General features: G+C 45.0%; 1 protein-coding gene across 2 annotated transcripts; it reads left to right on the top strand.

Annotated features, from left to right (window-relative positions):
• Nucleotides 1-10135: 10135 nt before the first annotated feature.
• On the top strand, nucleotides 10136-21946 carry SNRPA1 (small nuclear ribonucleoprotein polypeptide A'). Of its 2 annotated transcripts, none has more exons than XM_040257377.1 (9): nucleotides 10136-10326; nucleotides 11785-11932; nucleotides 13125-13203; nucleotides 16473-16519; nucleotides 17072-17174; nucleotides 17751-17830; nucleotides 18233-18308; nucleotides 18921-19014; nucleotides 21548-21946. In XM_040257377.1, exons 1-9 carry the CDS (start codon nucleotides 10245-10247, stop codon nucleotides 21604-21606), a joined length of 768 nt encoding a protein of 255 aa, XP_040113311.1. In that variant the 5' UTR covers nucleotides 10136-10244; the 3' UTR covers nucleotides 21607-21946. The 2 variants fall into 2 exon arrangements, 1 of the variants encoding a protein (XP_040113311.1); XR_005723977.1 differs by lacking the exon at nucleotides 10136-10326 and adding an exon at nucleotides 10463-10874.
• The last annotated feature ends 725 nt before the right edge of the window (nucleotides 21947-22671 follow it).

Below are 22671 nucleotides of genomic sequence, written 5' to 3'. Positions count from 1 at the left end.
GTTTAGATCGCAGGATGGACAGAGGAGGCGTTGGAAAAGTGAAGTAAAAGGAAGGATATATTTTTTCATTTATTTTAATTGGAGGCTAATTACTTTACAATATTGTGGTGGTTTTTGCCATACATTCACATGAATCAGCCATGGCTGTACATGTGTTCCCCATCCTGACCCTCCCTCCCCATCCCATCCCTCAGGGTCATCCCAGTGCACCAGCCCTGAGCACCTTGTCTCATGCATCGAACCTGGACTGGTGATCTGTTTCACATATGATAATATACATGTTTCAATGCTATTCTCTCAAATCATTCTACCCTCACCTTCTCCCACAGAGTCCAAAACTCTGTTCTTTACATCTGTATCTCTTTTGCTGTCTCGCATACAGGGTTATCATTACCATCTTTCTAAATTCCATACATTTGTGTTAGTATACTGTATTGGTGTTTTTCTTTCTGACTTACTTCTCTCTCTATTGTAGGCTCCAGTTTCATCCACCTCATTAGAACTGATTCAAATGCATTCTTTTTAATAGCTGAGTAATATCCCATTGTGTGTATGTACCACAGCTTTCTTATCCATTTATCTGCTGATGGACAGCTAGGTTGCCTCCATGTCCTGGCTATTGTAAACAGTGCTGTGATGAGGGGTACACGTGCCTCTTTCAATTCTGGTTTCCTCGGTGTGTTTGCCCAGCAGTGGGATTGCTGGGTCATAAGGCAGTTCTATTTCCAGTTTTTTAAGGAATCTCCACACTGTTCTCCATGGTGGCTGTACTAGTTCGCATTACCACCAACAGTGTAAGAGGGTTCCCTTTTCTCCACACCCTCTCCAGCATTTATTGCTTGTAGACTTTTGGATCACAGCCATTCTGACTGGTGTGAAATGGTACCTCATTGTGGTTTTGATTTGCATTTCTCTGATAATGAGTGATGTTGAGCATCTTTTCATGTGTTTGTTAGTCATTTGTATGGCTTTTTTGAGGAAATGTCTATTTAGTTCTTTGGCCCATTTTTTGATTGGGTTGCTTATTTTTCTGGAATTGAGCTGCAGGGGTTGCTTGTATATTTTTGAGATTAATTCTTTGTCCATTGTTTCATTTGCTGTTATTTTCTCCCATTCTGAAGGCTGTCTTTCACCTTGCTTATAGTTTCCTTTGTTGTGCAAAAGCTTTTAAGTTTAATTAGGTCCCATTTGTTTATTTTTTCTTTTATTTCCATTACTCTGGGAGGTGGGTCATAGAGGATCCTGCAATGATGTACGTCAGAGTGTTTTGCCTATGTTTTCCTCTAGGAGTTTTATAGTTTCTGGTCTTACATTTAGATCTTTAATCCATTTTGAGTTTATTTTTGTGTATGGTGTTAGAAAGTATTCCAGTTCCATTCTTTTACAAGTGGTTGACCAGTTTTCCCAGCACCACTTGGTAAAGAGATTATCTTTTCTCCATTGTATATTCTTGCCTCCTTTGTCAAAAATAAGGTTTCCGTAGGTGCGTGGATTTATCTCTGGACTTTCTATTTTGTTCCATTGATCTGTTTCTGTCTTTGTGCCAGTACCATACTGTCTTGATGACTGTGGCTCTGTAGTACAGCCTGAAGTTGGGCAGGTTGATTCCTCCAGTAGGAAGGATATTTTAATAGGAACATGCAGGGGCTATGGAAAGTACCGTCCTAGGTGGCGCTAATGATAAAGAACCTGCCTACCAATGCAGAAGATGAAGGGACATGGCTTGATCCCTGGATCAGGAAGATCCCCTGCAGGAGAAAATGGCAACCCACTGTAGTATTCTTGTCTGGAGAATCCCACGGACAGAGAAGCCTGGTGAGCGCTAGTCCATAGGGTTGCAAAGTGTCAGACATGACTGAAGTGACTTGGCACGTACATAGCACACATGGGAAGTATACATTACAAAGCCAAGTCGTTCTCATGCATCACGAGGTTCAGCCCAGCAGGCGGAGAGGCGGCTGGGCTGATAGTCCTGGGAAAGGAGGAGTTTACATCCCGTCTAAGCCTTTTTCTGCTGCTTTCCTTCTTGAGCCCAGGCTTTGTCCTTCCTGCTGGCTGCCTCAGGCTGGTCCTGACCCTTCTCAGAGGCTTGTCTGTGCACAGAACACCACCAACACCACCACGTAGCTCCCACCACCAAAAGCTACCCCGATGTACCAGGGGCACTAAGTGTGGTCAGAGATCTCCTGAACTTTCTGTCCAGCAGACAGCAACCAGAGTGCCCAGAGCAGAGAATGTTGCAAGCACAGTGGTTCTACTGTGGGGGTGATTTCTGTCTCCATGGGGACGCCTGGCAATCTCTGGAGACAACTGGAGTCACGACTAGAGGGACATATTGGCATCCAGTGGGCAGAGGCCAGGGATGCTGCTTCTGGTTTATGTTTTGGTGTTTTGGCTACGAACCATGTGGGATCCTAGCTCCCCAACCAGGACTCAGCCCACACCCCTTGCATTGGAAAGCAAAGTCTTAGCCACTGGACCCCAGGGATGCTGCTAAACATCGTGCAATGCACAAGACAGTCCTCACAACAAAGAATTATCCAGCCCCCAGAGGTCAACAGTGCCAAGGCTGAAAAAACCCTAGTCAAGAGAAACGAGATCAAGAAAATCTATTCTCAACCTTCTGCATGTGTGCTTACTCAGTTGTGTCCAACTCTTTGCGACGCCATAGACTGTAACGCCCCAGGCTCCTCTGTCCATGGGATTTCCCAGGCAAGAATACTGGAGCGGGTTACCGTTTCCTCCTCCAGGGGATCTTCCCGACCCAGGGATCAAACTCGTGTCTCCCGTGTCTCCTGCACTGGCAGGCAGATTCTTTACCACTGAGCCACTTGGGAAGCCCTTCCTAGACATCCCCCTAAAATGAATCAAACCAGCTATAGTTGGATTTATGTCTCTGTTCATGTGCTGAAGCAAAGGAAACCCATGCCACTTTACTATTTTAAAGTAAAGAAATAAACCCTTTTGTTTTTAGTTCAATAGGAGAAAGGCTTGTTTAGCTGAGCAATTCTGGCTGAGCTATTTAAAATCCTAAAAGATGATGCTATTAAAATGCTACACACAATATGCCAACAAATTTGGGAAACTCAGCAGCAGCCACAGGACTAGAAAAGGTCAGTTTTCATTCCAATCCCAAAGGCAATTTCAAAGAATATTCAGACTACCGCACAATTGCACTCATTTAACACGCTAGCAAGGTTATGCTCAAAATCCTTCAAGGTAGGATTCAGAAGTATGTGAACTGAGAACTTCTAGATGTTCAGGCTGTATTTAGAAAAACAGAGGAGCCAGAAATCAAATTGCTAGCATCTGTCGGGTCACAGAGGAAGGAAGGGAGTTCCAGAAAAACATCTGCTTCATTGAGTGTGCCAAAGCCTTTGACTGTGTGGATCACAATAAACTGGAAAATTCTGAAAGAGATGGGAATACCAGACCACCTGACCTGCCTCTTGAGAAACCTATATGCAGGTCAGGAAGCAACAGTTAGAACTGGACATGGAACAACAGCCTGATTCCAAATCGGGAAAGGAGTACGTCAAGGCTGTATATTGTCACCCTGCTTATTTAACTAATATACAGACTACATCATGCAAAATGCCAGCCTGGATGAAGCACAAGCTGGAATCAAGATTGCCCGGAGAAATAGCAACAACCTCAAATATGCAGATGACACCACCCTCATGGCAGGAACTAAGACCTCTTGAGGAAAATGAAAGAGAAGAGTGAAAAAGCAGGCTTAAAACTCAACATTCAAAAAATGAAGATCACGGTATCTGGTCCCATCACTTTATGGCAAATAGATGGGGAAACAATGGAAACAGTGAGAGACTTTATTTTCTTGGACTCCAAAATCACTGCAGATGGTGACTGCAGCCATGAAGTTAAAAGACGCTTGCTCCTTGGAAGAAAAGTTATGACAAACCCAGACTGTATTAACAAACAGACTCCACTTTGCCAACAAAGGTCGGTATAATCAGAGCTATGGTTTTTCTAGTAGTCATGTATGGATGTGAGAGGTGGATCATAAAGAAGGCTGAGCACTGAAGAATTGATGCTTTTAAACTGTGGTGCTGGAGAAGACTCTTGAGAGTCCCTTGGACAGCAAGGAAATCAAACCAATCAATCCTAAAGGAAATCAACCCGGAATATTCATTGGAAGGACTGATGCTACAGTTGAAGCTCCTATATACTGTCTACCAGATGCAAAGAGCCAACTCATTGGAAAATACCCTGATGCTGGGAAAGACTGAAGGCAAAAGGAGACGGGGGCGGCAGAGGATAAGATGGTTAGATTGCATCACAGACTCAATGGACATGAGTTTGAGCAAACTTCGGAAGATAGCGAAGGACAGGGAAGTGTGCTGCTGTTCATGGGGTCACAGAGTCAGATAGGACTTAGCAACTGAACAACAGGGCTTGTCAAATCAACTCTCTGACCTGAGGACTCCACCTGGTGGTTCTCTCTGGAATGAAGTGAAGTTTACATTCTTTGGTTCTTTTTTATTTTGAAAAAACACAAAGCAAAATTTCAGAACAGTTGAACAATTTGAAAACAAATTACTGACACACTACCCTCAGTTCAGTTCAGTCGCTCAGTCGTGTCCGACTCGGTGACCCCATGAACTGCAGCACCTCAGGCCTCCCTGTACATCACCAACTCCCGGAGTCCACTCAAACTCATGTGCACTGAGTCGGTGATGCCATCCAAGCATCTTATCCTCTGTCGTCCCTTCTCCTCCTGCCCTCAATCTTTCCCAGCATTAGGGTCTTTTCCAATGAGTCAGCTCTTCGCATCAGGTGGCCAAAGTAGTGGAGTTTCAGCTTCAACATCAGTCCTTCCAATGAACATCCAGGACTGATCTCCTTTAGGATGGACTGGCTGGATCTCCTCGCAGTCTGAGGGACTCTCAAGAGGCTTCTCCAACATCACAGTTCAAAAGCATCAATTCTTCAGTGCTCAGCTTTGTTTATAGTCCAACTCTCACATCCATACATGACTACTGGAAAAACCATAGCCTTAACTAGAAGGACCTTTGTTGGCAAAGTAATGTCTCTGCTTTTTAATATGCTGTCTAGGTTGGTCATAACTTTCCTTCCAAAGAGTAAGCATCTTTTAATTTCATGCCTGCAATCACCATGTGCAGTGATTTTGGAGCCCAGAAAAATAAAGTCAGCCACTGTTTCCACTGTTTCCCCATCTATTTGTCGTTAAGTGATGGGACCAGATGCCGTGATCTTAGTTTTCTGAATGTTGAACTTTAAGCCAACTTTTTCACTCTCCTCTTTCACTTTCATCAAGAAGCTCTTTAGTTCTTCTTCACTTTCTGCCATAAGGGTGGTGTCATCTGCATATCTGAGGTTACCCTATCACCCCGTAAACACTTTAGATCATTTCCTAGAAACAAGTATCTTCTCCTACATAACCATGGGAATCGGAAAGTTGACACTGATACATTTCTTCTGTCCATCCTCTGACTGGATTCACCTCTTGCTAGCTGTCCTGATAATGCCCTTAGCACAAGGGTCCAGTTTACATCATACTCTGCACATACTCATCATGGCTCTCATCTCCTTCAGTTTAGAATAGTTCCTTGGTTCTTTGACTTTTGTGACCCTGAACGTTTTCAAGATGACCAGCCCTCAGCCTAAGTCCTGAAGGATTTACAGGCTGTCCTTCAGTGTGTGCTTGTCTGAGGTTTCCTCACATTGCCATTCAGGTCAAGCATCTTTGACATGAATCTGTCAGAAGCAATGCTGTGTTCTTCTTATTGCATCCTAGTAGGTGATACAGGACTTTGATTTATTTCATTATGGGTGACGTTATCTTTAATCACGTGAAGAGGATTCCCCCTCCCTGGGCTATGAAGCAGAAAATGTTTTCCTGTCCCAGACCTACATGACCATAGTAAAGCTGCCCCCACCCCCTGCCCAGAGGAGAACAAAAGATGCTGTCAATGGGTAGAGCTTCCCGAGGTAAGAACTTCTCCTTCCGCTGATGTCTCTTCTTGAATTGGACCTTTTGGAAGCTCATTTCTTCTGCGAAATGGAAGAGGCAGTCACATTTTCTATCTATTTGATTCAAATTACAGCCCAAATTATGATTTTGTGATTTGGGGAATAAGTTGTTTTTCCTAGACCAAACTGGATTACAGGGAGGATGTTCTGTGTGTTAGTCGCTCAGTCCTGTCTCACTCTTTGTGACCCCATGGACTGTAGCACCACCAGGCTCCTCTGTCCATGTCTCCAGGCATGAATACTGGAGTGGGTTGTCATTTCCTTCTCCAGGGGATATTCCCAACCCAGAGATTGAACCTGGGCAGTCCTGCATTGTAGGCATAAGGACAGTATTCCTGCTACCTGTGAGGTTTTTGTATTTAAGCAGTTTAAACCCCCCTCCCCAAGAGTGAAAGGTAAGCCACAGAATATACTTATACCTAGAATATATATAATAAATTCCATAATGAACTGTTTAAAAAGCAGAGAACCCAATAGAAACAAATGGGTGAAAGACTTGAATGGGCACTTTGCAAAAATTATCAGAATGCAGCACAGGAGAAAATCCTCAACTTCATGGTAGCTCAGTAGTAAAGAATCTGCCTGCAATGCAGAGGACAAGGGTTCGATCCCTGGGTCGGGATCGTCCCCTGGAGAAGGAAATGGGAACCCACTCCTGTATTCTTGCCTGGGAAATCCCATGGACAGAGGAGCCTGGAGGACTACAGTCCATGGGGTCACAAAGAGTCAGACATGACTGAGTGACTCACAACAACAACATTAGTTATTGAAGAAAAGAAAATCAAAAAAATTTTTATTTTGCCAAATTTAAACTTAAATTGAAAAAAGTAGGTAACACCACTAAACCATTCAGGTAAGACCTAAATCAAATCCCTTATGATTATACACTGGAAGTGAGAAATAGATTCAAGGGATTAGATCTGATAGACAGTGCCTGAAGAACTATGAACGGATGTTCATGACATTGTACAGGAGGCAGGGATCAAGACCATCCCCAAGAAAAAGAAATGCAAAAAGGCAAACTGGTTGTCTGAGAAGGACTGTGAAAAGAAGAGAAGCAAAAGGCAACGGGGAAAAGGAAAGATTTACCCATTTGAATGGAGAGTTCCAAAGAACAGCAAGGAGAGATAAGAAAGCCTCCCTAAGTGATCAATGCAAAGAAACAGAGGAAAACAATAGAATGGAAAAGACTAGAGATCTCTTCAAGAAAATTAGACATACCAAGGGAACATTTCATGCAAAGATGGGCACAATAAAAGACAGAAATGGTACGGACCTAATAGAAGCAGAAGATATTAAGAAGAGGTAGCAAGAATACACGAAAAACTATACAAAAAAAATCTTCACGACCCAGATAATCATGACAGTGTGATCACTCACCTAGAGCCAGACATCCTAGAATTCGAAGTCAAATGGGCCTTGGGAAACATCACTATGAACAAAGCTAGTGGAGGTAATGGAATTCCAGTTAAGCTATTTTCCTAAAAGATGATGCTGTGAAAGTGCTGCACTCAGTATGCCAGCAAATTTGGAAAACTCAGCAGTGGCCACAGGACTGGAAGAGGTCAGTTTTCATTCCAATCCCAAAGAAAGGCAGTTCCAAAGAATATTCAGACTACTGCACAATTGCACTCATCTCACATGCTACCATCTTGCCTGGAGAATCCCAGGGATGGCGGAGCCTGGTGGGCTGCAGTATATGGGGTCGCACAGAATCAGACACGACTGAAGTGACTTAGCAGCAGCAGCAGCAGCACATGCTAGTAAAGTAATGCTCAAAATTCTCCAAGCCAGGCTTCAGCAATACGTGAACCGTGAACTTCCAGATGTTCAAGCTGGTTTTAGAAAAGTCAGAGGAACCAGAGATCAAATTGCCAACATCCGTTGGATTATCAAAAAAGCAAGAGAGTTCCAGAAAAACATCTACTTCTGCTTTATTGACTATGCCAAAGCCTTTGACTGTGTGGATCACAACAAACTGTGATCTTCTTAAAGAGATGGGAATACCAGACCACCTGACCTGCCTCCTGAGATATCTGTATGCTGGTCAAGAAGCAACAGTTAGAACTGGACATGGAAAAACAGACTGGTTCCAAATTGGGAAAGGAGTACGTCAAGACTGTATGTTGTCACCCTGCTTATTTAATTTATATACAGAGTACATCATGAGAAATGCTGGGCTGGATGAAGCACAAGCTGGAATCAAGATTGCCAGGAGAAATATCAATAACCTCAGATACACAGGTGACACCACCGTTATGGCAGAAAGTGAAGAACTAAAAAGCCGCTTGATGAAAGTGAAAGAGGAGAGTGAAAAAGTTGGCTTAAAGCTCAACGTTCAGAAAAGTAATATCATGGCATCCGGTCCCATCACTTCATGGCAAATAGATGGGGAAACAGTGAAAACAGTGACAGATTTTACTTTTGGGGCCTCCAAAATCACTGCAGATGGTGACTGTAGCCGTGAAATTAAAAGACGCCTGCTCCTTGGAAGAAAAGTTATGACCAACCTAGACAGCATATTAAAAAGCAGAGACATTACTTTGCCAACAAAGGTCTGTCTAGTCAAAGCTATAGTTTTTCCAGTAGTCATGTATGGATGTGAGAGTTGAACTATAAAGAAAGCTTAGCACTGAAGAATTAATGCTTTTGAACTGTGGTGTTGGAGAAGACTCTTGAGAGTCCCTTGGATATAGCAAGGAGATCCAGCCAGTCCATCCTAAAGGAAATCAGTCCTGGGTGTTCATTGGAAGGACTGATGTTGAAGCTGAAACTCAAATACTTTAGCCACCTGATGTGAAGAACTGACTCATTAGAAAAGACCCTGATGCTGGGAAAGATTGAAGGCGGGAGGAGAAAGGGACGACAGAGGATGAGATGGTTGGATGGCATCACTGACTCAATGGACATGAGTTTGAGTAAACTCCAGGAGTTGGTGATGTACAGGGAGGCCTGAAGTGCTGCAGTCCGTGGGGTCGCAGAGAGTCAGGCACGACTGAGCGACTGAAGTGAATTGAAAGCAAAGCATTAGTGCAATACCACCAGAGGCCCACCGGAATCGCTAAAGTTATAAAGACTGACAGTGCCAGTGAAGCTGACACTGGAAGTGATGGGAACCATTATACACCACGAGAGTGTGGAAATGATTTCAGCTTCTTGGCAGTAATGGTCAGACATCATTTATTGATGCCACACCCCGTGTCCCGTTAGCTCCACTCCTGGGAAATCCAGGCGCAGCTGCACCAAGTCCATGCACAGGAAGATTCCCAGCAGCGTTTCGGAGAATCGCCGGAACTGGAGCAACCGGCGCAACCAGAGGGTAAGGTGAGAAGTAAAATGGGTATGTTATGGTATGAAAGGTGCAATGGAACTGCATACAGTAGCAAGTAAACAAAGCACTGCTGCCTCCAACCTGGATGGATTCCAGGCAGGACACAAAGCCGAAGAAACCAGGCCCAGAAGCGGACTGCACCCGTCTCTATGAAAAGCGAGCAAAACGAATCTGTGGTGTGGGATTCGCGGCTGCCTTTGGGGGCGGGTTGGGAAGGTGGGTGTGGGAGGTGGTTTCCGAATAGTGTTTCTTCGGGTGCGCTCTCGCTGCTGCAAACCTCTGATCTGCGCACTTTGCTGCGTGTCAGGCTTCAGCAAGAACATAACTCTCCAGCGGCAGCGGTGGTGGTTTAGTCGCTCAGTAATGTCCGACTCTGCGACCCTACGGACTGTAGACTGCCAGTTCCCTCTGTCCGTGGGATTCTCCAGGCAGGAATACTGGAGTGGTTGCCATTTCCTCCTCCAAACTGTCCAGCGAGCACAAGCCTAATCGCAAACTGGACCTTGAGGGGTGACCCAGCCCCAGTCTGCACAAGGGCCCAAAATCCGGGACCCATCACTGGATCCCACGAGGACAGTCACAGCCTCCCTTTCACCTCACGGTGCATTGATGCGCGAGGAAGTTACCCTCGCGAGTTTTCATACTTTGTTAGCTTGCGGACACAACGCTGCGGATGCGCGAGAGGAACGGAGACACAACCAGAAGTGCGGCAAAGCGAGCGAGACATCGGAGGCGGAGCCAGAGCCTGGGGGCGTGGCTCCTCGATTGATATAGCCTGGATGCCCCGCTGCGCGCGCACGCGAACGGCGATTGGTGCTGCCTGGCGGCGCGCGCGGGGAACGCCGGGACGTCGGTGCGGTGGGACTAGCGGGAGGAGCGGCGGGCGGGAGGCTGCAGGATGGTGAAGCTGACGGCGGAGCTGATCGAGCAGGCGGCTCAGTACACCAACGCGGTGCGGGACCGAGAGCTGGACCTGCGGGGTGAGTCGGGTGGTGGCAGGTGGTCCGGCCTCCCCGCCCGCCTGGTGGCCTGGCCCAGCCCAGCCGCGTGCGCTAGGACCGCCGAGGCGTGGCCGGCAGCCTGCGTCCAGCGCCCGGTGCGGGACTGGATCCCGCCGTCGTCGGCGGAAGGCCCTCCCTGGGCCCTTCCGAGGCGCGATCAGCCCGGCTCCTCCCTGCACACCGGGGCCACTTCGATGCTCCGGTCGCACAGCGGGCGTCTTCCGGGCCGCCGGGCGGTCTGAGCAGCTGAGGGGCAGGGGATAAACCCACGGGTGCTTGCGGCCCTCGTGCGGAACTAACATGACGGCGTGAGGAGGTGGATGGGGTGCGGAATGAGGGAGCGGTGTACGGGCCGGAAGCTATCGTTCCCCTGCGTCTCCTCGCGTTGGTTTCTGCTGTCTTTTTCCCTCTACCGGAGCGTTTCTGGGAGCGGACTGTGGGCGCGAAGCCGGCGCTGCCGCCTGCCGGCGGAAGCGGTGCGGAAGCCCCCAACCAGTGCGAGTCCTGAGGAGGCGGCTTCCCTGGGAGTACGGCCATCGATCTTGGCCTGAGATCCCGCTCCCGGGGAGAAACGCCGGCTGCGGGCTCTGCCTTCTGCTGGTTTTCTTGTCCGCTGAAAGCTCAAGACTTTGGTTTTTGTTGAAATCGAGTTTCTCAGAGAAGGGTTGAACGCGGGAGTAAACAGGCAGCCTTCACTGCCTTCTCTCCGAGTCCGAAGTGCGCCCACCGTTGAGGATTCTCGTTTGAGTGCAGCGCTTCCTTTGTTGTAGCCCTTACAGCTCCTTGGCTCCATTAACTTCTTCTTCGAGTAGCTGGCACAATCTTTATGCCCGTGTTGGACGCATCGAGGTGTTTGAGTGAGCTGTCCTCAGGTGACTTACCGTTGTGTATCAACCACTGACTTTCAGCTCTAGGTTTGAGCTGGGGGAGGTGAAGTAAGGAGGAGGTGTTTTAATACTAAGACCATATCCCGGAGAGTTCTAGGAATCTGGCCTATGGGGTGCAGACAGCTGTTGTCCACCCCGTGTGGACAGTGCTTGGACGCTGAAAGCCGCTCACGATATGAAGTCCTGTTAGGCCGTTTCTCTAGCTCCGAGGCCTTGCTTAGAGCAGTGTGAGGCACTTGTAAGTAATCTTGAAATGGTTAGCCGCTGGTTCCTGCTGATGAGTACTGTCATCCTTATGGCCCTCATCAGCATCACCTTGCTCACGTTGACAACTGGGCCGGAAGCTTCCCGGCAGCTGAGATTTGTGACTGTGTTCTTCCTTGTGTTGTGTGCCAGTACTTTGGCAGGGTCTGGTGGTTGCATAGGTGCCACATAAACACTTTGGGAAGGAACGTTAAGCTGTGAGTCAAGTTACCATGAAATGCTATTAATGTTTTAAAGCGCCTTTTATTTATATTAATACTTGTCTGGGTTTTTCTCCTTTTTACAGGGTATAAAATTCCTGTCATTGAAAATCTCGGTGCCACCTTAGACCAATTTGATGCCATTGATTTTTCCGACAATGAAATCAGGAAACTGGATGGTTTTCCTTTGTTGAGAAGACTGAAAACATTATTAGTGAACAACAATAGAATATGGTAAGCGTGTGCTAATGGAAAGTAGCTTTCTACCCTAGAGCAGATGCTGCAGAGTTGCCTGAAGAAGCTGCAGTGTATATGCCAGTTAACCTAGATTTCTATTTTTTTTACCTGCCTATTTCTCAAATGGTAAATGAGCAATTTCCCCATACAGATTCAGAGTTTAATTTGTCATTGGTCAAGTCTTATTTGCATCTATTCAGAAACCTGGTATATTTATATATTCATGGTAAGTTTCTAATTTAAATAAATTTAAATTAAAAATCTGTTGCTTTGTACACATTTTAGCTCATTTCTAAAATAATTATAATTATCAGAGGGGTCATATTAAAGAGATACATAAAATGCAACAATTATAGTTTTAACTGAACATCTCATTTTACCTCAAATCCTCTGGTATTTGTTTTTCTTTAACTGCAGCTGATTTGTAGAATATTGTTTATAGGAATTAAGGTTTTTTTTTAACCCACTTTCATCATCTCTTTGGACTTTCCAGATGGCTCAGTGGTAAAGAATCTGCCTGCAGTGCAGGAGACATGGGTTCAGTCCCTGAGTTGGGATGATCCCCTGGAGGAGGAAATGGCAACCCACTCCAGTATTCTTGCTGGGAAATCACATGGACAGAGGCTGGCAGGCTATAGTCCTTAAGGTCCCAAAGAGTCGGACACGACTGAGCACACCCGCACACACACACGTCATCTCTGTAAATTTTGTTGGAAAAAAGTTATTGAAGGTGTGTTGATAGGGTCTTTAAGAAGTTCTGGGTAGTGAGCTGCTTTTTTTAAATAGGCACATTTCTCCTGAGTTAAACTGTTGACTGTGGTTTGGTTGTTGTGTATCCTGTGCTTCTGAGCTGTGACTGCAGATACACGTGTATTTCTGTGCTTCATGCTGACAAGACCTGAGATGAGTGAGGTCGTTTGTATCCACAACACTTTCTCCTTGTCTTGGGGCTAGTATGGTGGTGGGAAGAGGCCATGGCAGCATTCTGGAGGCGTGGGTTCTCAAATCATCCCGCTTGTGTGACCTCAAACACACCTCGTCTTTGTGCCTCATTTTTCTTGTCAGATAGTGTTGGAGGGAGGATCTCCAAGGTTCTTCCCACTTTGAAGTCCTCTGGGCAAGTGCTTGGGTCAAGTTTTTAGCTTACTGCATTTTCACTTTTATTAAGATTTTTGTCTTTTCCTTTTAGCCGTATAGGTGAGGGGCTTGATCAGGCTCTACCCTGTCTGACAGAACTCATTCTCACCAATAACAGTCTTGTGGAACTGGTAAGTCAAATGGGGAAAGTGTATTTATAAGGAGAAGTTAAAGGCACTGCCTGCCTTTAATAGAAAACTTGGAGAGTCCAGAAGATTATCTCATCACCTTTTTTCTTCTTCTTCATTATTAGGACATGGGGGTTTTTTGGTTGTGTGTTACACATATATTCATTCTTGCTCACTCACCTTTGGACTCTCCTGGGGGCTTGATGGAGCAGTTCCTAATTCCAGCATAATCTGTGTCACTGGTCTGTTGTCCTTGGTGCTTTGAGTGTTGTTCAGCTTCTAAAGAGACTCACTATCCTTTTTTCTAGAATTTCTGTGTGAGTATGCTAGCCACCAGCCACAAGTGGTTACTTTAAGATCTACTAGAAGTATAAAACACTACAGATTCCAGAGACTTAATGCAAAAGAAAAATATTATACACTATCAATAATTTTTTATATTGACATTAAAATGGTAATATTTTGTAAAATAGGTAAAACAATATATTATTAAAACTAGTTTCTTCTGTTTTAATGTCACTACTAGACAGTTACATATGTGACATACATTAAATTTTGTTGGGGAGTTTTATTCAAGAAATTATTATTTTACTCCACATTTAGATCAGCAATCATTTGAGACTGGTGTTCTTTTAAGATAAGGGGCAAGTTTCATTTTCTCTGTTTGGATATGACTATTTTGATCCACTTCTGTTTTTTAAATTTCTACTCTGTATGTATAATTTTTAACACTGTTGAGTTTAGGCTATATATTGTTTGTAACCTAAATTTTTCACTTAATTACTGGATGTTGACATTCTTATGGTGTGACTTGATTTTTAGGTTGTTATGCCCTTGACCCCTCCCTTCCTTGCTCCCTGAGTATTCCTTTCCTGAGGGACAAGGTCCCTGACTGTCCTTCAGATTCCCGAAGGAGTGCTTGGCTCCAAAAGTCAGAAAGCCTCTGATCTGAGGCCGTGTCCTTTCTAAACCCTGTGAGGTATTTAACCCCAAATGTGTGCCCGTGTGGAATGTGTGGCATATTGAGGCAGTACATTCTGTGTGTTGTAGTTGTGCTTAAAGCTGTTTGCACAGATGAAGGCTGTCCTGTCAGTACTGAAAGAGGCATATTAAAATTGTGTGGTAGTGGATTTCCCTGGAGTTCTGTCAATTTTACTTGTATATATTTTCAGGTTACTTCATTTGATATATCCAGATTTTATGTCTCTTACTGATAAAATGAACCTTTTATCATTTATATTTTATTAGTGCAGTTTTACCTTGGTGTCTGTTTTATCCACTGCAGTATAACAAAACAGGCTTTCTTTCTTTCAGTTAGTATTTGCGTGATCATTGTTTTCCATCCAAAATTCAATTTTTTTCCTCTGCACTTATATTTTAAATTTGTGTCTTGAGAACAGGATTTGATAGGATCCTTTTTTAAAATCCAGTCTAAAGTCTGTCTTTAAATAGTCTGTTTATGTTTAATGTAATTACTAGTATATTTGAATTTATCTTATCTCTTTTCTAGAATTTTTTTACTTGTCCCATCCGTCTGCAAATTTTTTTCCTCTCCTTTATTGCTCTCTCTCTCTCTTTTTGGTATTCCACTTCTTCTGATAGTTTAGAAATTAACTGACTCTGTTTCTTTTCTTAGCATACTGGGAATTAGCATCCAAGTGTAAAGTTACCCATAACCTTTACCTCCTGAACGAAACAGCACCTTAAGCATCTCACCACCCCTGCATCGAGACATCACTGTGTTGTGCACAGTCTGTGTGTGGGTCTGTGTGTGTAAGGTTACCATTCTTTCTTTTGTTTTTTGCAGCTTTATTGAGCTGTGATGGCCAAATGAAGATTATAAGTATTTAAGGTGTATAATGTGAAATTTGATATCTGTACCCTGACACCCACCCCTTCATGTAACCATCTATGTGTGTGTGCAGTGAGAACACTTGAGTTCTATTTTTTATCGTATTGGGTACACCTTATGTTATTTTTAATGATAGTTACCACATTGTACATTAAATCTCCAGAATTTATTTATTTATAACTGAAAGTTTATCCTCTTTAATCAGTAGCTTCACCCCCCTTTTCCTCCACCTCCCAGCCTTTGGTAACCACCATCAACTCTCTGTTGCTGTGAGTTCCATTTTTTGAGATTTCACTCCTGCAACATTTGTCTGTCTTTGCTCCATTTCACGTTGTTCTGTAGATCTCCTCTAGTGGTGCTGCGCTAGCTGTTCCTTTTCAGATTATTCTGTAGATCTCCTTTAGTGATGATACTCCAATTGCAAGCATCAGCGCTCGCTCAGTGTCGTCACGAAGAGTGGCAGCTCTGTGAGCTTGTGGCTCTGTTCCCCTCCCCTGTGTTACTTGTGCTTTTCCTCATCGTCCCTTTTGGCGCTGTCCCACTCAGTTTAGATCTGTTCTGGCAGTTTCTTGTTCGTGTGGGGCTGTTTCAGGAGGCCTTTCAGGCCTCGTCACACACCTGGTGTGCTTGTGCTTGGAACATGCCTGTCTTTGGCTGCTGTTCTTAGGCTGGATGCCTGTTGCCCTCTTTGCCTTTCCTCCGCTTCTTCCTGTGTGATGTCGTCACTGTGCAAATCTTATAGCTCTCTCAATAGTTGGTCCTTACGGGTCCCAAGTTCAGGTTCTTGCCAGCATACATTTCATCTGGTTTGGCTGTAGCTGTTGACCATATCTTTTTGGTTTTCCTATCCTTGTTGCACTGTATTTTATAGGACAGTTTGGGAAGATTGAAAAACTAACTCGCGTTCTTCCTATATATATATATTTTCCCCCCTTATAACTATACTCCTTGTCCTTGGAAAATGTATTTGAAGAGATTTAGGGGAACCTAGAGTAAAGGTGACAAAGATGACATGCCTGCATTTCTCCCAGGCAGCGGCAGGAAGAACCACCTCACACCAGGTTCCCTGGAGATACATCACTTTTCACATTGCCTTTTTTTTTTTTTTCTCAATCATTACTCAGTAGCTCTTTTGAAGTTGCTACAAAAAATGATATATATTTTTTCTTTTCGTCTCTTCTGCTGTTAAGACAGAAACTGTTGTGTCCGGGATATTAAGAAGTTCAAATGTATGAACCAGCTATTCAGTAAAAATACACCAGGCATCTGTGATGTGCTAGGGCTGTGCTGGGTGCTGAGGCAGGAAAGACAAATTAATTTATGAAAGACAAGGTGTGTCCTTCTGCAGAGGTGTCAACATGTCGTGGGATCATGGTGGGCTGTGGTGTTTGTGTTCTTACCTGTGGCTGTTATTTCACAGGGTGATCTGGACCCTCTGGCATCTCTCAAGTCACTGACTTATCTGAGGTATGGAAACTGTTTGTGGTGGTGACAGTAGTCTTTTAAAATAACAGCATTGCTGGCCTTGATGGTGAAGTTATAGTAAAAAGTACTTTTAAAAAAACAAATATTGAAAATGTTCCCTTTGGGCTCTATTAAAATTTCCCTAGCATTAAGTTCTTATGACATTGAAATGTGAAGAATAGTGAACTTTTCCTTACTTCCTGGTCTCATTGCTGCTGCTACTGCTGCTAAGTCGCTTCAGTTATGTCTGACTCTGCGACCCCATAGACAGCAGCCTACCAGGTTCCCCTGTCCCTGGGATTCTCCAGGCAAGAATACTGGAGTGGGTTGCCATTTCCTTCTCCAATGCATGAAAATGAAAATTGAAAGTGAAGTTGCTCAGTTGTGTCCAACTCCTAGCGACCCCATGGACTGCAGCCTACCAGGCTCCTCCATCCATGGGATTTTCCAGGCAAGAGTACTGGAGTGGGGTGCCATTGTCTTCTCCCATAAAATGGACCTGTTGAATGCTGTGCTAGGAACAAGACTGGCATCAAACTGTTCCTTTTCTTGTAGTATTCTAAGGAACCCTGTAACCAATAAGAAGCATTACAGACTCTATGTGATTTATAAAGTTCCACAAGTCAGAGTACTGGATTTCCAGAAAGTGAAACTAAAAGTAAGTGTTATTCTGTTGTAAGTTGTTATTGGTTGGTGCTTTTCCTTTATATTTTTGTTACTGACTTTTTATTATTAGTTTGTAATAGGAATGTGGGGAGGGGGGCCAGGGAGTGTTAAGTCGATTTTTGTTTCCATAGCAGTGTTTATGGTGGGACTTAGAGTTAAGGTATGTGTGTGGGGCTCGTCATTCCAGAGGTGGCCTGACTTCAGAGCCACCATGGGCTTTGTCACAGCAGATGGCCTGCCTAGATACATCCTCTTGGGGAGCTTCATGTTGTTCACTTTGCACTAGCTGTAATTGTCAGGATGATTCTCCCTTTGTTGGGGATTTTTTTTACCTTCCTTATTTCCCAGAGAGCCCCTCCTGGAAATTTCGGGGAGAGGGCTCTGCTCTCTCCAGGGACCTTCACAGAGCAGGGGACTGCTGTATCTCTTCTTATTTTGAAATGGGCTTTGTGGTATTTTACCAGCCCAGAGTATTCCAGGAGAGTTTTCTTCCATGTTTTCTGAGGAATGCATCTAAATGCACATGGTATTCCTATTTCCATTAACTCTGTGTGTGGTGTCGCTGTAGGAGCGTCAGGAAGCAGAGAAAATGTTCAAGGGCAAACGGGGTGCACAACTTGCAAAGGATATTGCCAGGAGAAGCAAAACGTAAGATCTGGATATCCAACTTCACTCCACTTCACCTTCAGAAACATTATCTGTCTGGCATTTTGCCTCTTGCAAAATGAAATGAAACACTTCTGACTAACACAGTCCTGAATTTGCACAGTGATGATCCGTGGCCCACAGTGGCCCCTATATCACGTGAGATTTGTAGCAGAAGAGAGCGGACGCTCCAGTATTCAGTCTGCCATGATAGTACTGCACCCTCTTCCTCTGTGGCAAGATGAACTGGGTGGTGTTTCTGAAGGAGAGAGTTTCTTGTATCAGTTTGTTAACAAAGATAAGATACTACACTGGTTGAATTACTTTCAAAGCTTTTGAAAGTAAAAGAGAAGCAAGTTCCGTCAGTTTGGATTTGACAGTTTTGTTCTTCCCTCCCCTCCCAAGTTTCAATCCAGGTGCTGGTTTGCCTACTGACAAAAAGAAAGGTGGGCCGTCCCCAGGGGATGTGGAAGCCATCAAGGTGAATACAAGTCAGGATTCTCAGACTGGAGTGAGCTGTTCAATCATGTAGCAACTCAAGTAATGAGTTAGACACCGCAGGTTTCTCCCACAGTTGTTAGAATCCAGCTACATTTTTGTGTAAGGAAAAACTAGCTTAAAGATATTATTTGACCAGATTTTGACTTGAATTAATTATATGAGCTGGTCAAAGTGGAGGCAACTCTGGTTTTCTCGTTTTCTCAGGATGCATTTATCTGAACAGTTAGTTACCTTTGCTTGCTCTCTTGATTTTTACTTTGAAGGACTTGCTGCCTGAAAGATCCTGCTTGATGAGAAATCCTAATTTGGTAACTCTGCCTCTTAAATCATCCAGTGGCATAATTCCAATTAACTAGAATTTTAGGGCACATGCACTGGTTATTTGCTCTCCTGTAAGAGGGTCTGCAGCTCTTTACCAATTTGGGAACTTCATAATTTGGTTTTGGGGTTGATTTCACTGTGCCAGCAAAATTCTTCCTGCGAGAGAGACTATTTAATATTCCAGTTCAGAAAGGTGGCATGAGTTTCTGTGAGTGTTTTCTGTTAACTAGATGAAAATAACTGTCCATCTCTCTTGTTTCCTGGTGTCCAGAACGCTATCGCAAATGCATCAACTTTGGCTGAAGTGGAGCGGCTGAAGGGCTTGCTGCAGTCTGGTCAGATACCTGGTAGAGAACGCAGAGCAGGTCAGGAACCATGTTCTACCTTCCTTTCCAGATTAATGATAGACTCCAGGTGATCGCACATTGCTTAGATGCTATGATCCAAGGATCCTCGAATAGTGCCTCCTTACCATTATAATCTACACAAAATGCCTTTAAATGCTCTTTGAAAAGAAATCATTTGATAAAGAAGCGTATGTCCTAGGACTCTGGGGTTTTTGTAAAAGTTGAGACAAATGTTAGTTCACAGCCATGGAGTGAAAGTGAGCAGTGGAGGTGACCATGATGCCTTTGACCCCTGTCCATGTGGGCCCACTTAGCAGTGAGGAGCATGGGCTCTGGAGCCAGACAGACTGAGGCTCAGAGCCTAGCTTCACCAGCTTTGTCCTTGGATGAATTTCTTAACCCCACTTGATCTTAAATCTGTTTGCTCATCTTTAACCAAATAGTAGTGGTGGCCTCAGAAGGTTGTTGGGAGGACTAAGTAAGGGACTTCCTAGGCCCTGAGCACAGGGTGTGAGCTGTTCTGATTGTGGACACCGGCTCTCTGTCGGGCACCGTGATGGACACTGACTGGGGTGTAAAGTGAAAACTGCTACAGATGGTGCATGTTACAAGTTTGACATGAATGTAACTGGGGGCTTTGTCTAGACCAGTGGCTCAGGGCAAGTTCCCTTGAGGAAATAATGTTTGAACTAAAGCTAAAAGTGAGTAAGACATTCATTAGAGCAGCAGTTCTCACTGTGTGGTCCTTGGGCCCCTGGGGCTCCATGAGGAAAACTTACAAACACCAAAATGCATTATTTGCATTTTAAGTGGTGTGACCATTTGTGCCTGATAGTGCTAGAGCAATGGCAGGTAGAGTTGCTGGTGTCTCAGCCCAGGTACGTGGGTTCACAGGACCAATGATACTAGGTGTCATTCTGAGCTGCCATGTACCCAATGAGGTGCTTTGTGAAGCAGTGAGGATCATTGGCATTCCTGGATATCACCCCAGGGACACATCATTTGATGTGAAGAAATGGGCCAACATTTGCAATCTAACCTTTAAGAAACTACCATTTTGGGGAATTCCTGGTGATCCAGTGATTAAGACTCAGCTTTCATTGCCCAGGTTTGATCCCTGGTCAGGGAACCAAGATCCTACAAGCTAAGTGGGGAGACCAAAAGAACAAAAGCAAAAAACTACCACTTTTGTCAAGTTTTGGCATAGTATCAAAAAAATATCCACAGCTGCCTGCACAGGCTGTTAAAATACTCCTCCCTTTTCTCACTGCATGTCTTTGTGGGCCTGGCTTTCTTCACACCCTTTAGTCAGAACAACATATTTTGGTGAGTAAAGAGTTGAAGGCAGAACAAGGGCCTGTCTACCATTGGGCAGACATTGCAGAGATGGGCAAAAGTAGAAAACTGCACCAACTTTTTCATTATATTTTTATTTTAGAAAATATTGATACTGAATTTTATAAAAATACAAACATTAATGGTACTAGGTTTATTGTTTTAAGGAATTACTGTTTTTTAATGCTTTCAGTTTCCAACACAGTATTGATAAATGTAATCTACTTGAAGAAAAGTTCTTTGGGTGCTAAAACTAAAGTATTTGAGAACCTGTGACCTAGACAGAGCAGAGTGGCATTCTCAGGGGAAGGAGCAGTCTGTGGTGAGAGAGCCTTGCACCCTGGGCCTGAAGGAGGACTGTGAGCCAAGGTCCAGGGCCAGCAGGGGGGACGGGTGAAACAGGCTGGCAGGGAGAGCTCTGAGTCCAGCCAGAGGGCCCTGTCCAGCCAGAGGCCGCGAAATGAGGGACCTGTGACTCTTGAGAACAGCACAGGCTGCCAAGACCCATAGGGCTGACGACAGGCAGGGAGGAGGCTGTGTCACGTGGCTTACTTTGGCTGCAGTGTGGCAGAATTCCTCAGTTACCGTGCCTCCCCTTGAACATGTTATGTGGGCCTGGGACTCACGTGGGGCTTTTCATTGTCGTCTGAACACGTGGGGCACCTTGAGGAGAGGAAGGTGGGAATTGTTTGTGGCTATCTTAGGTTTCAGTGGGCCCAGGCGTCTGAACAGCAGTTCCCGGTGACATTCTCGCTTCCTTTAGTTTTGTGTCTAAAAATGTAACGTTTGGGTCTAACTGGAAACCTAACAGACAGAATCACTGGCTGACTATCTGCAGCATGTAGTAGGTATCCTCTCCCAACTTTCTTTGGAATGCTCCTAGTTTCTTTGCCCATTGTCGTGGCAAGAACAAAACACAAAGTATAGGCTTTTTATCTTGATAAAACAGGAGTTACAGGCTTGACCAGAGTGGGTTAGAACAGCAGGCATAGAGTTGACTTTCATGAAGCAGCTTTGTGACCCATTCCCTAGGAGCTGACCATCTTTCCAGGGCCTGCCAAAGACAGGTGGTCCCTGGACCTAAGTTCCTCTGGGCTGAGGCCTCTGTCGGGTGTCTGTACCTGGTCTAGGGTCTGGCAGGCAACAGTAGCATCGTGGGTGGACGCCCACATGTGCTTTAACCTAGGTGTGACTTCTGGCTTTGTGTGTTTTCTAGGCCCCACTGATGACGGTGAAGAGGAGATGGAAGAAGACACCGTTGCCAATGGGTCCTGAGCAGGGCGGCCTCAGTGCCTCAGGACATGTGAGAGTCCACCTTGGACAGGGCCTGCCTTGTTTGTGTCAGCAAAGTAGAGTTCATCAACATTGCTGAAATGCTCAAAACTGCTGCTTGTAATTTTGTAATACAGATTTTGAAATCTAAAACCCAGTTTTCTACCAATAGTACAAATAAAGGACACTCGCTGTGCTGCGGGTTGTGCGTCACTGGGGCGTGTACAGTGAGGTATGGATATGGGGAGTTGGAAATGCAGCAGGGCGGCTCTGTGGGCGGGCTTCCCAGTCCTCATGAAATGTTTAGATTTTTAAATTCATAATAAAACTTAGATTATCTGTGTGCTGCTACTGGTTGTTAGAATTTACAATATTGGCTGCATTTTTTTCTTCATGAAGGATCACAAACATCATTAAAGGCAGCCAGGCCCCAGGGCTTTGCAAGAATCAGTGTCCTTTGAAGTTTTTGTTTAACACTCTGCACCAGCATGTGACGATAAATTGCTGATTTGGACAGTTAGAGGGAATGTGACATCTGCCTGTCAGTCAGTAGGATTCGAGAGATTGGGACCATCCTGGACCAGCACTTCCCCAGCTCAGTGCACTGTGAGCCTCGGAGGTCTTGTCAGAGCACAGGGTCTGTTGTGGGCCCAGAGGCTCTGTGCCTCTTGTGGGCTCCCAGGAGCTGTCCCCCAGGGGGGACACTTAGGATCTCCAGCCTTGCTGCCCACCCTGGCCTCACCCACCTTACACCTTCAGCTTCTCCAGGGACCAGTCCCTGTGGTCTGAATGCTGACTTGTTACTGAAGGCACTTCCCTTGCTCTTTGCAGGTAGAGTGTGATATGGGGTTTTACCTCCTGGTTCTGTGAGCAGATCGTATTCCTGGGTGACTGCCGTGTCAGGAACCAAGATGTGTACTCAGCTCCTGGCTGCACCAAGAGGGCTGCCCTGCAGGGGCCAGGCTGCGGGGGCCTGAGTGACACTTGAATCTTCTGATGGGAAGTAGAATTCAGGCCTGACAAGCAGTTTGTGTGCAGTTTGCTTTCAAAGGGTGTTTCAAGGGATGA

Source organism: Oryx dammah, unplaced genomic scaffold (genome assembly GCF_014754425.2).
Source record: "Oryx dammah isolate SB20612 unplaced genomic scaffold, SCBI_Odam_1.1 HiC_scaffold_16, whole genome shotgun sequence".
Taxonomy (NCBI): domain Eukaryota; kingdom Metazoa; phylum Chordata; class Mammalia; order Artiodactyla; family Bovidae; genus Oryx; species Oryx dammah.
This window is presented reverse-complemented; position numbering and strand designations above follow the sequence as displayed.

Excerpts from the sequence above, each read along its gene's own strand:
- SNRPA1 (XM_040257377.1), top strand. The coding sequence starts at position 10,245 with ATGGTGAAGCTGACGGCGGAGCTGATCGAGCAGGCGGCTCAGTACACC. Across the intron at positions 11,933-13,124 it reads GTGAACAACAATAGAATATG|CCGTATAGGTGAGGGGCTTG; the intron begins GTAAGCGTGTGC and ends TTTTCCTTTTAG. Across the intron at positions 17,175-17,750 it reads TCCAGAAAGTGAAACTAAAA|GAGCGTCAGGAAGCAGAGAA; the intron begins GTAAGTGTTATT and ends GTGTCGCTGTAG.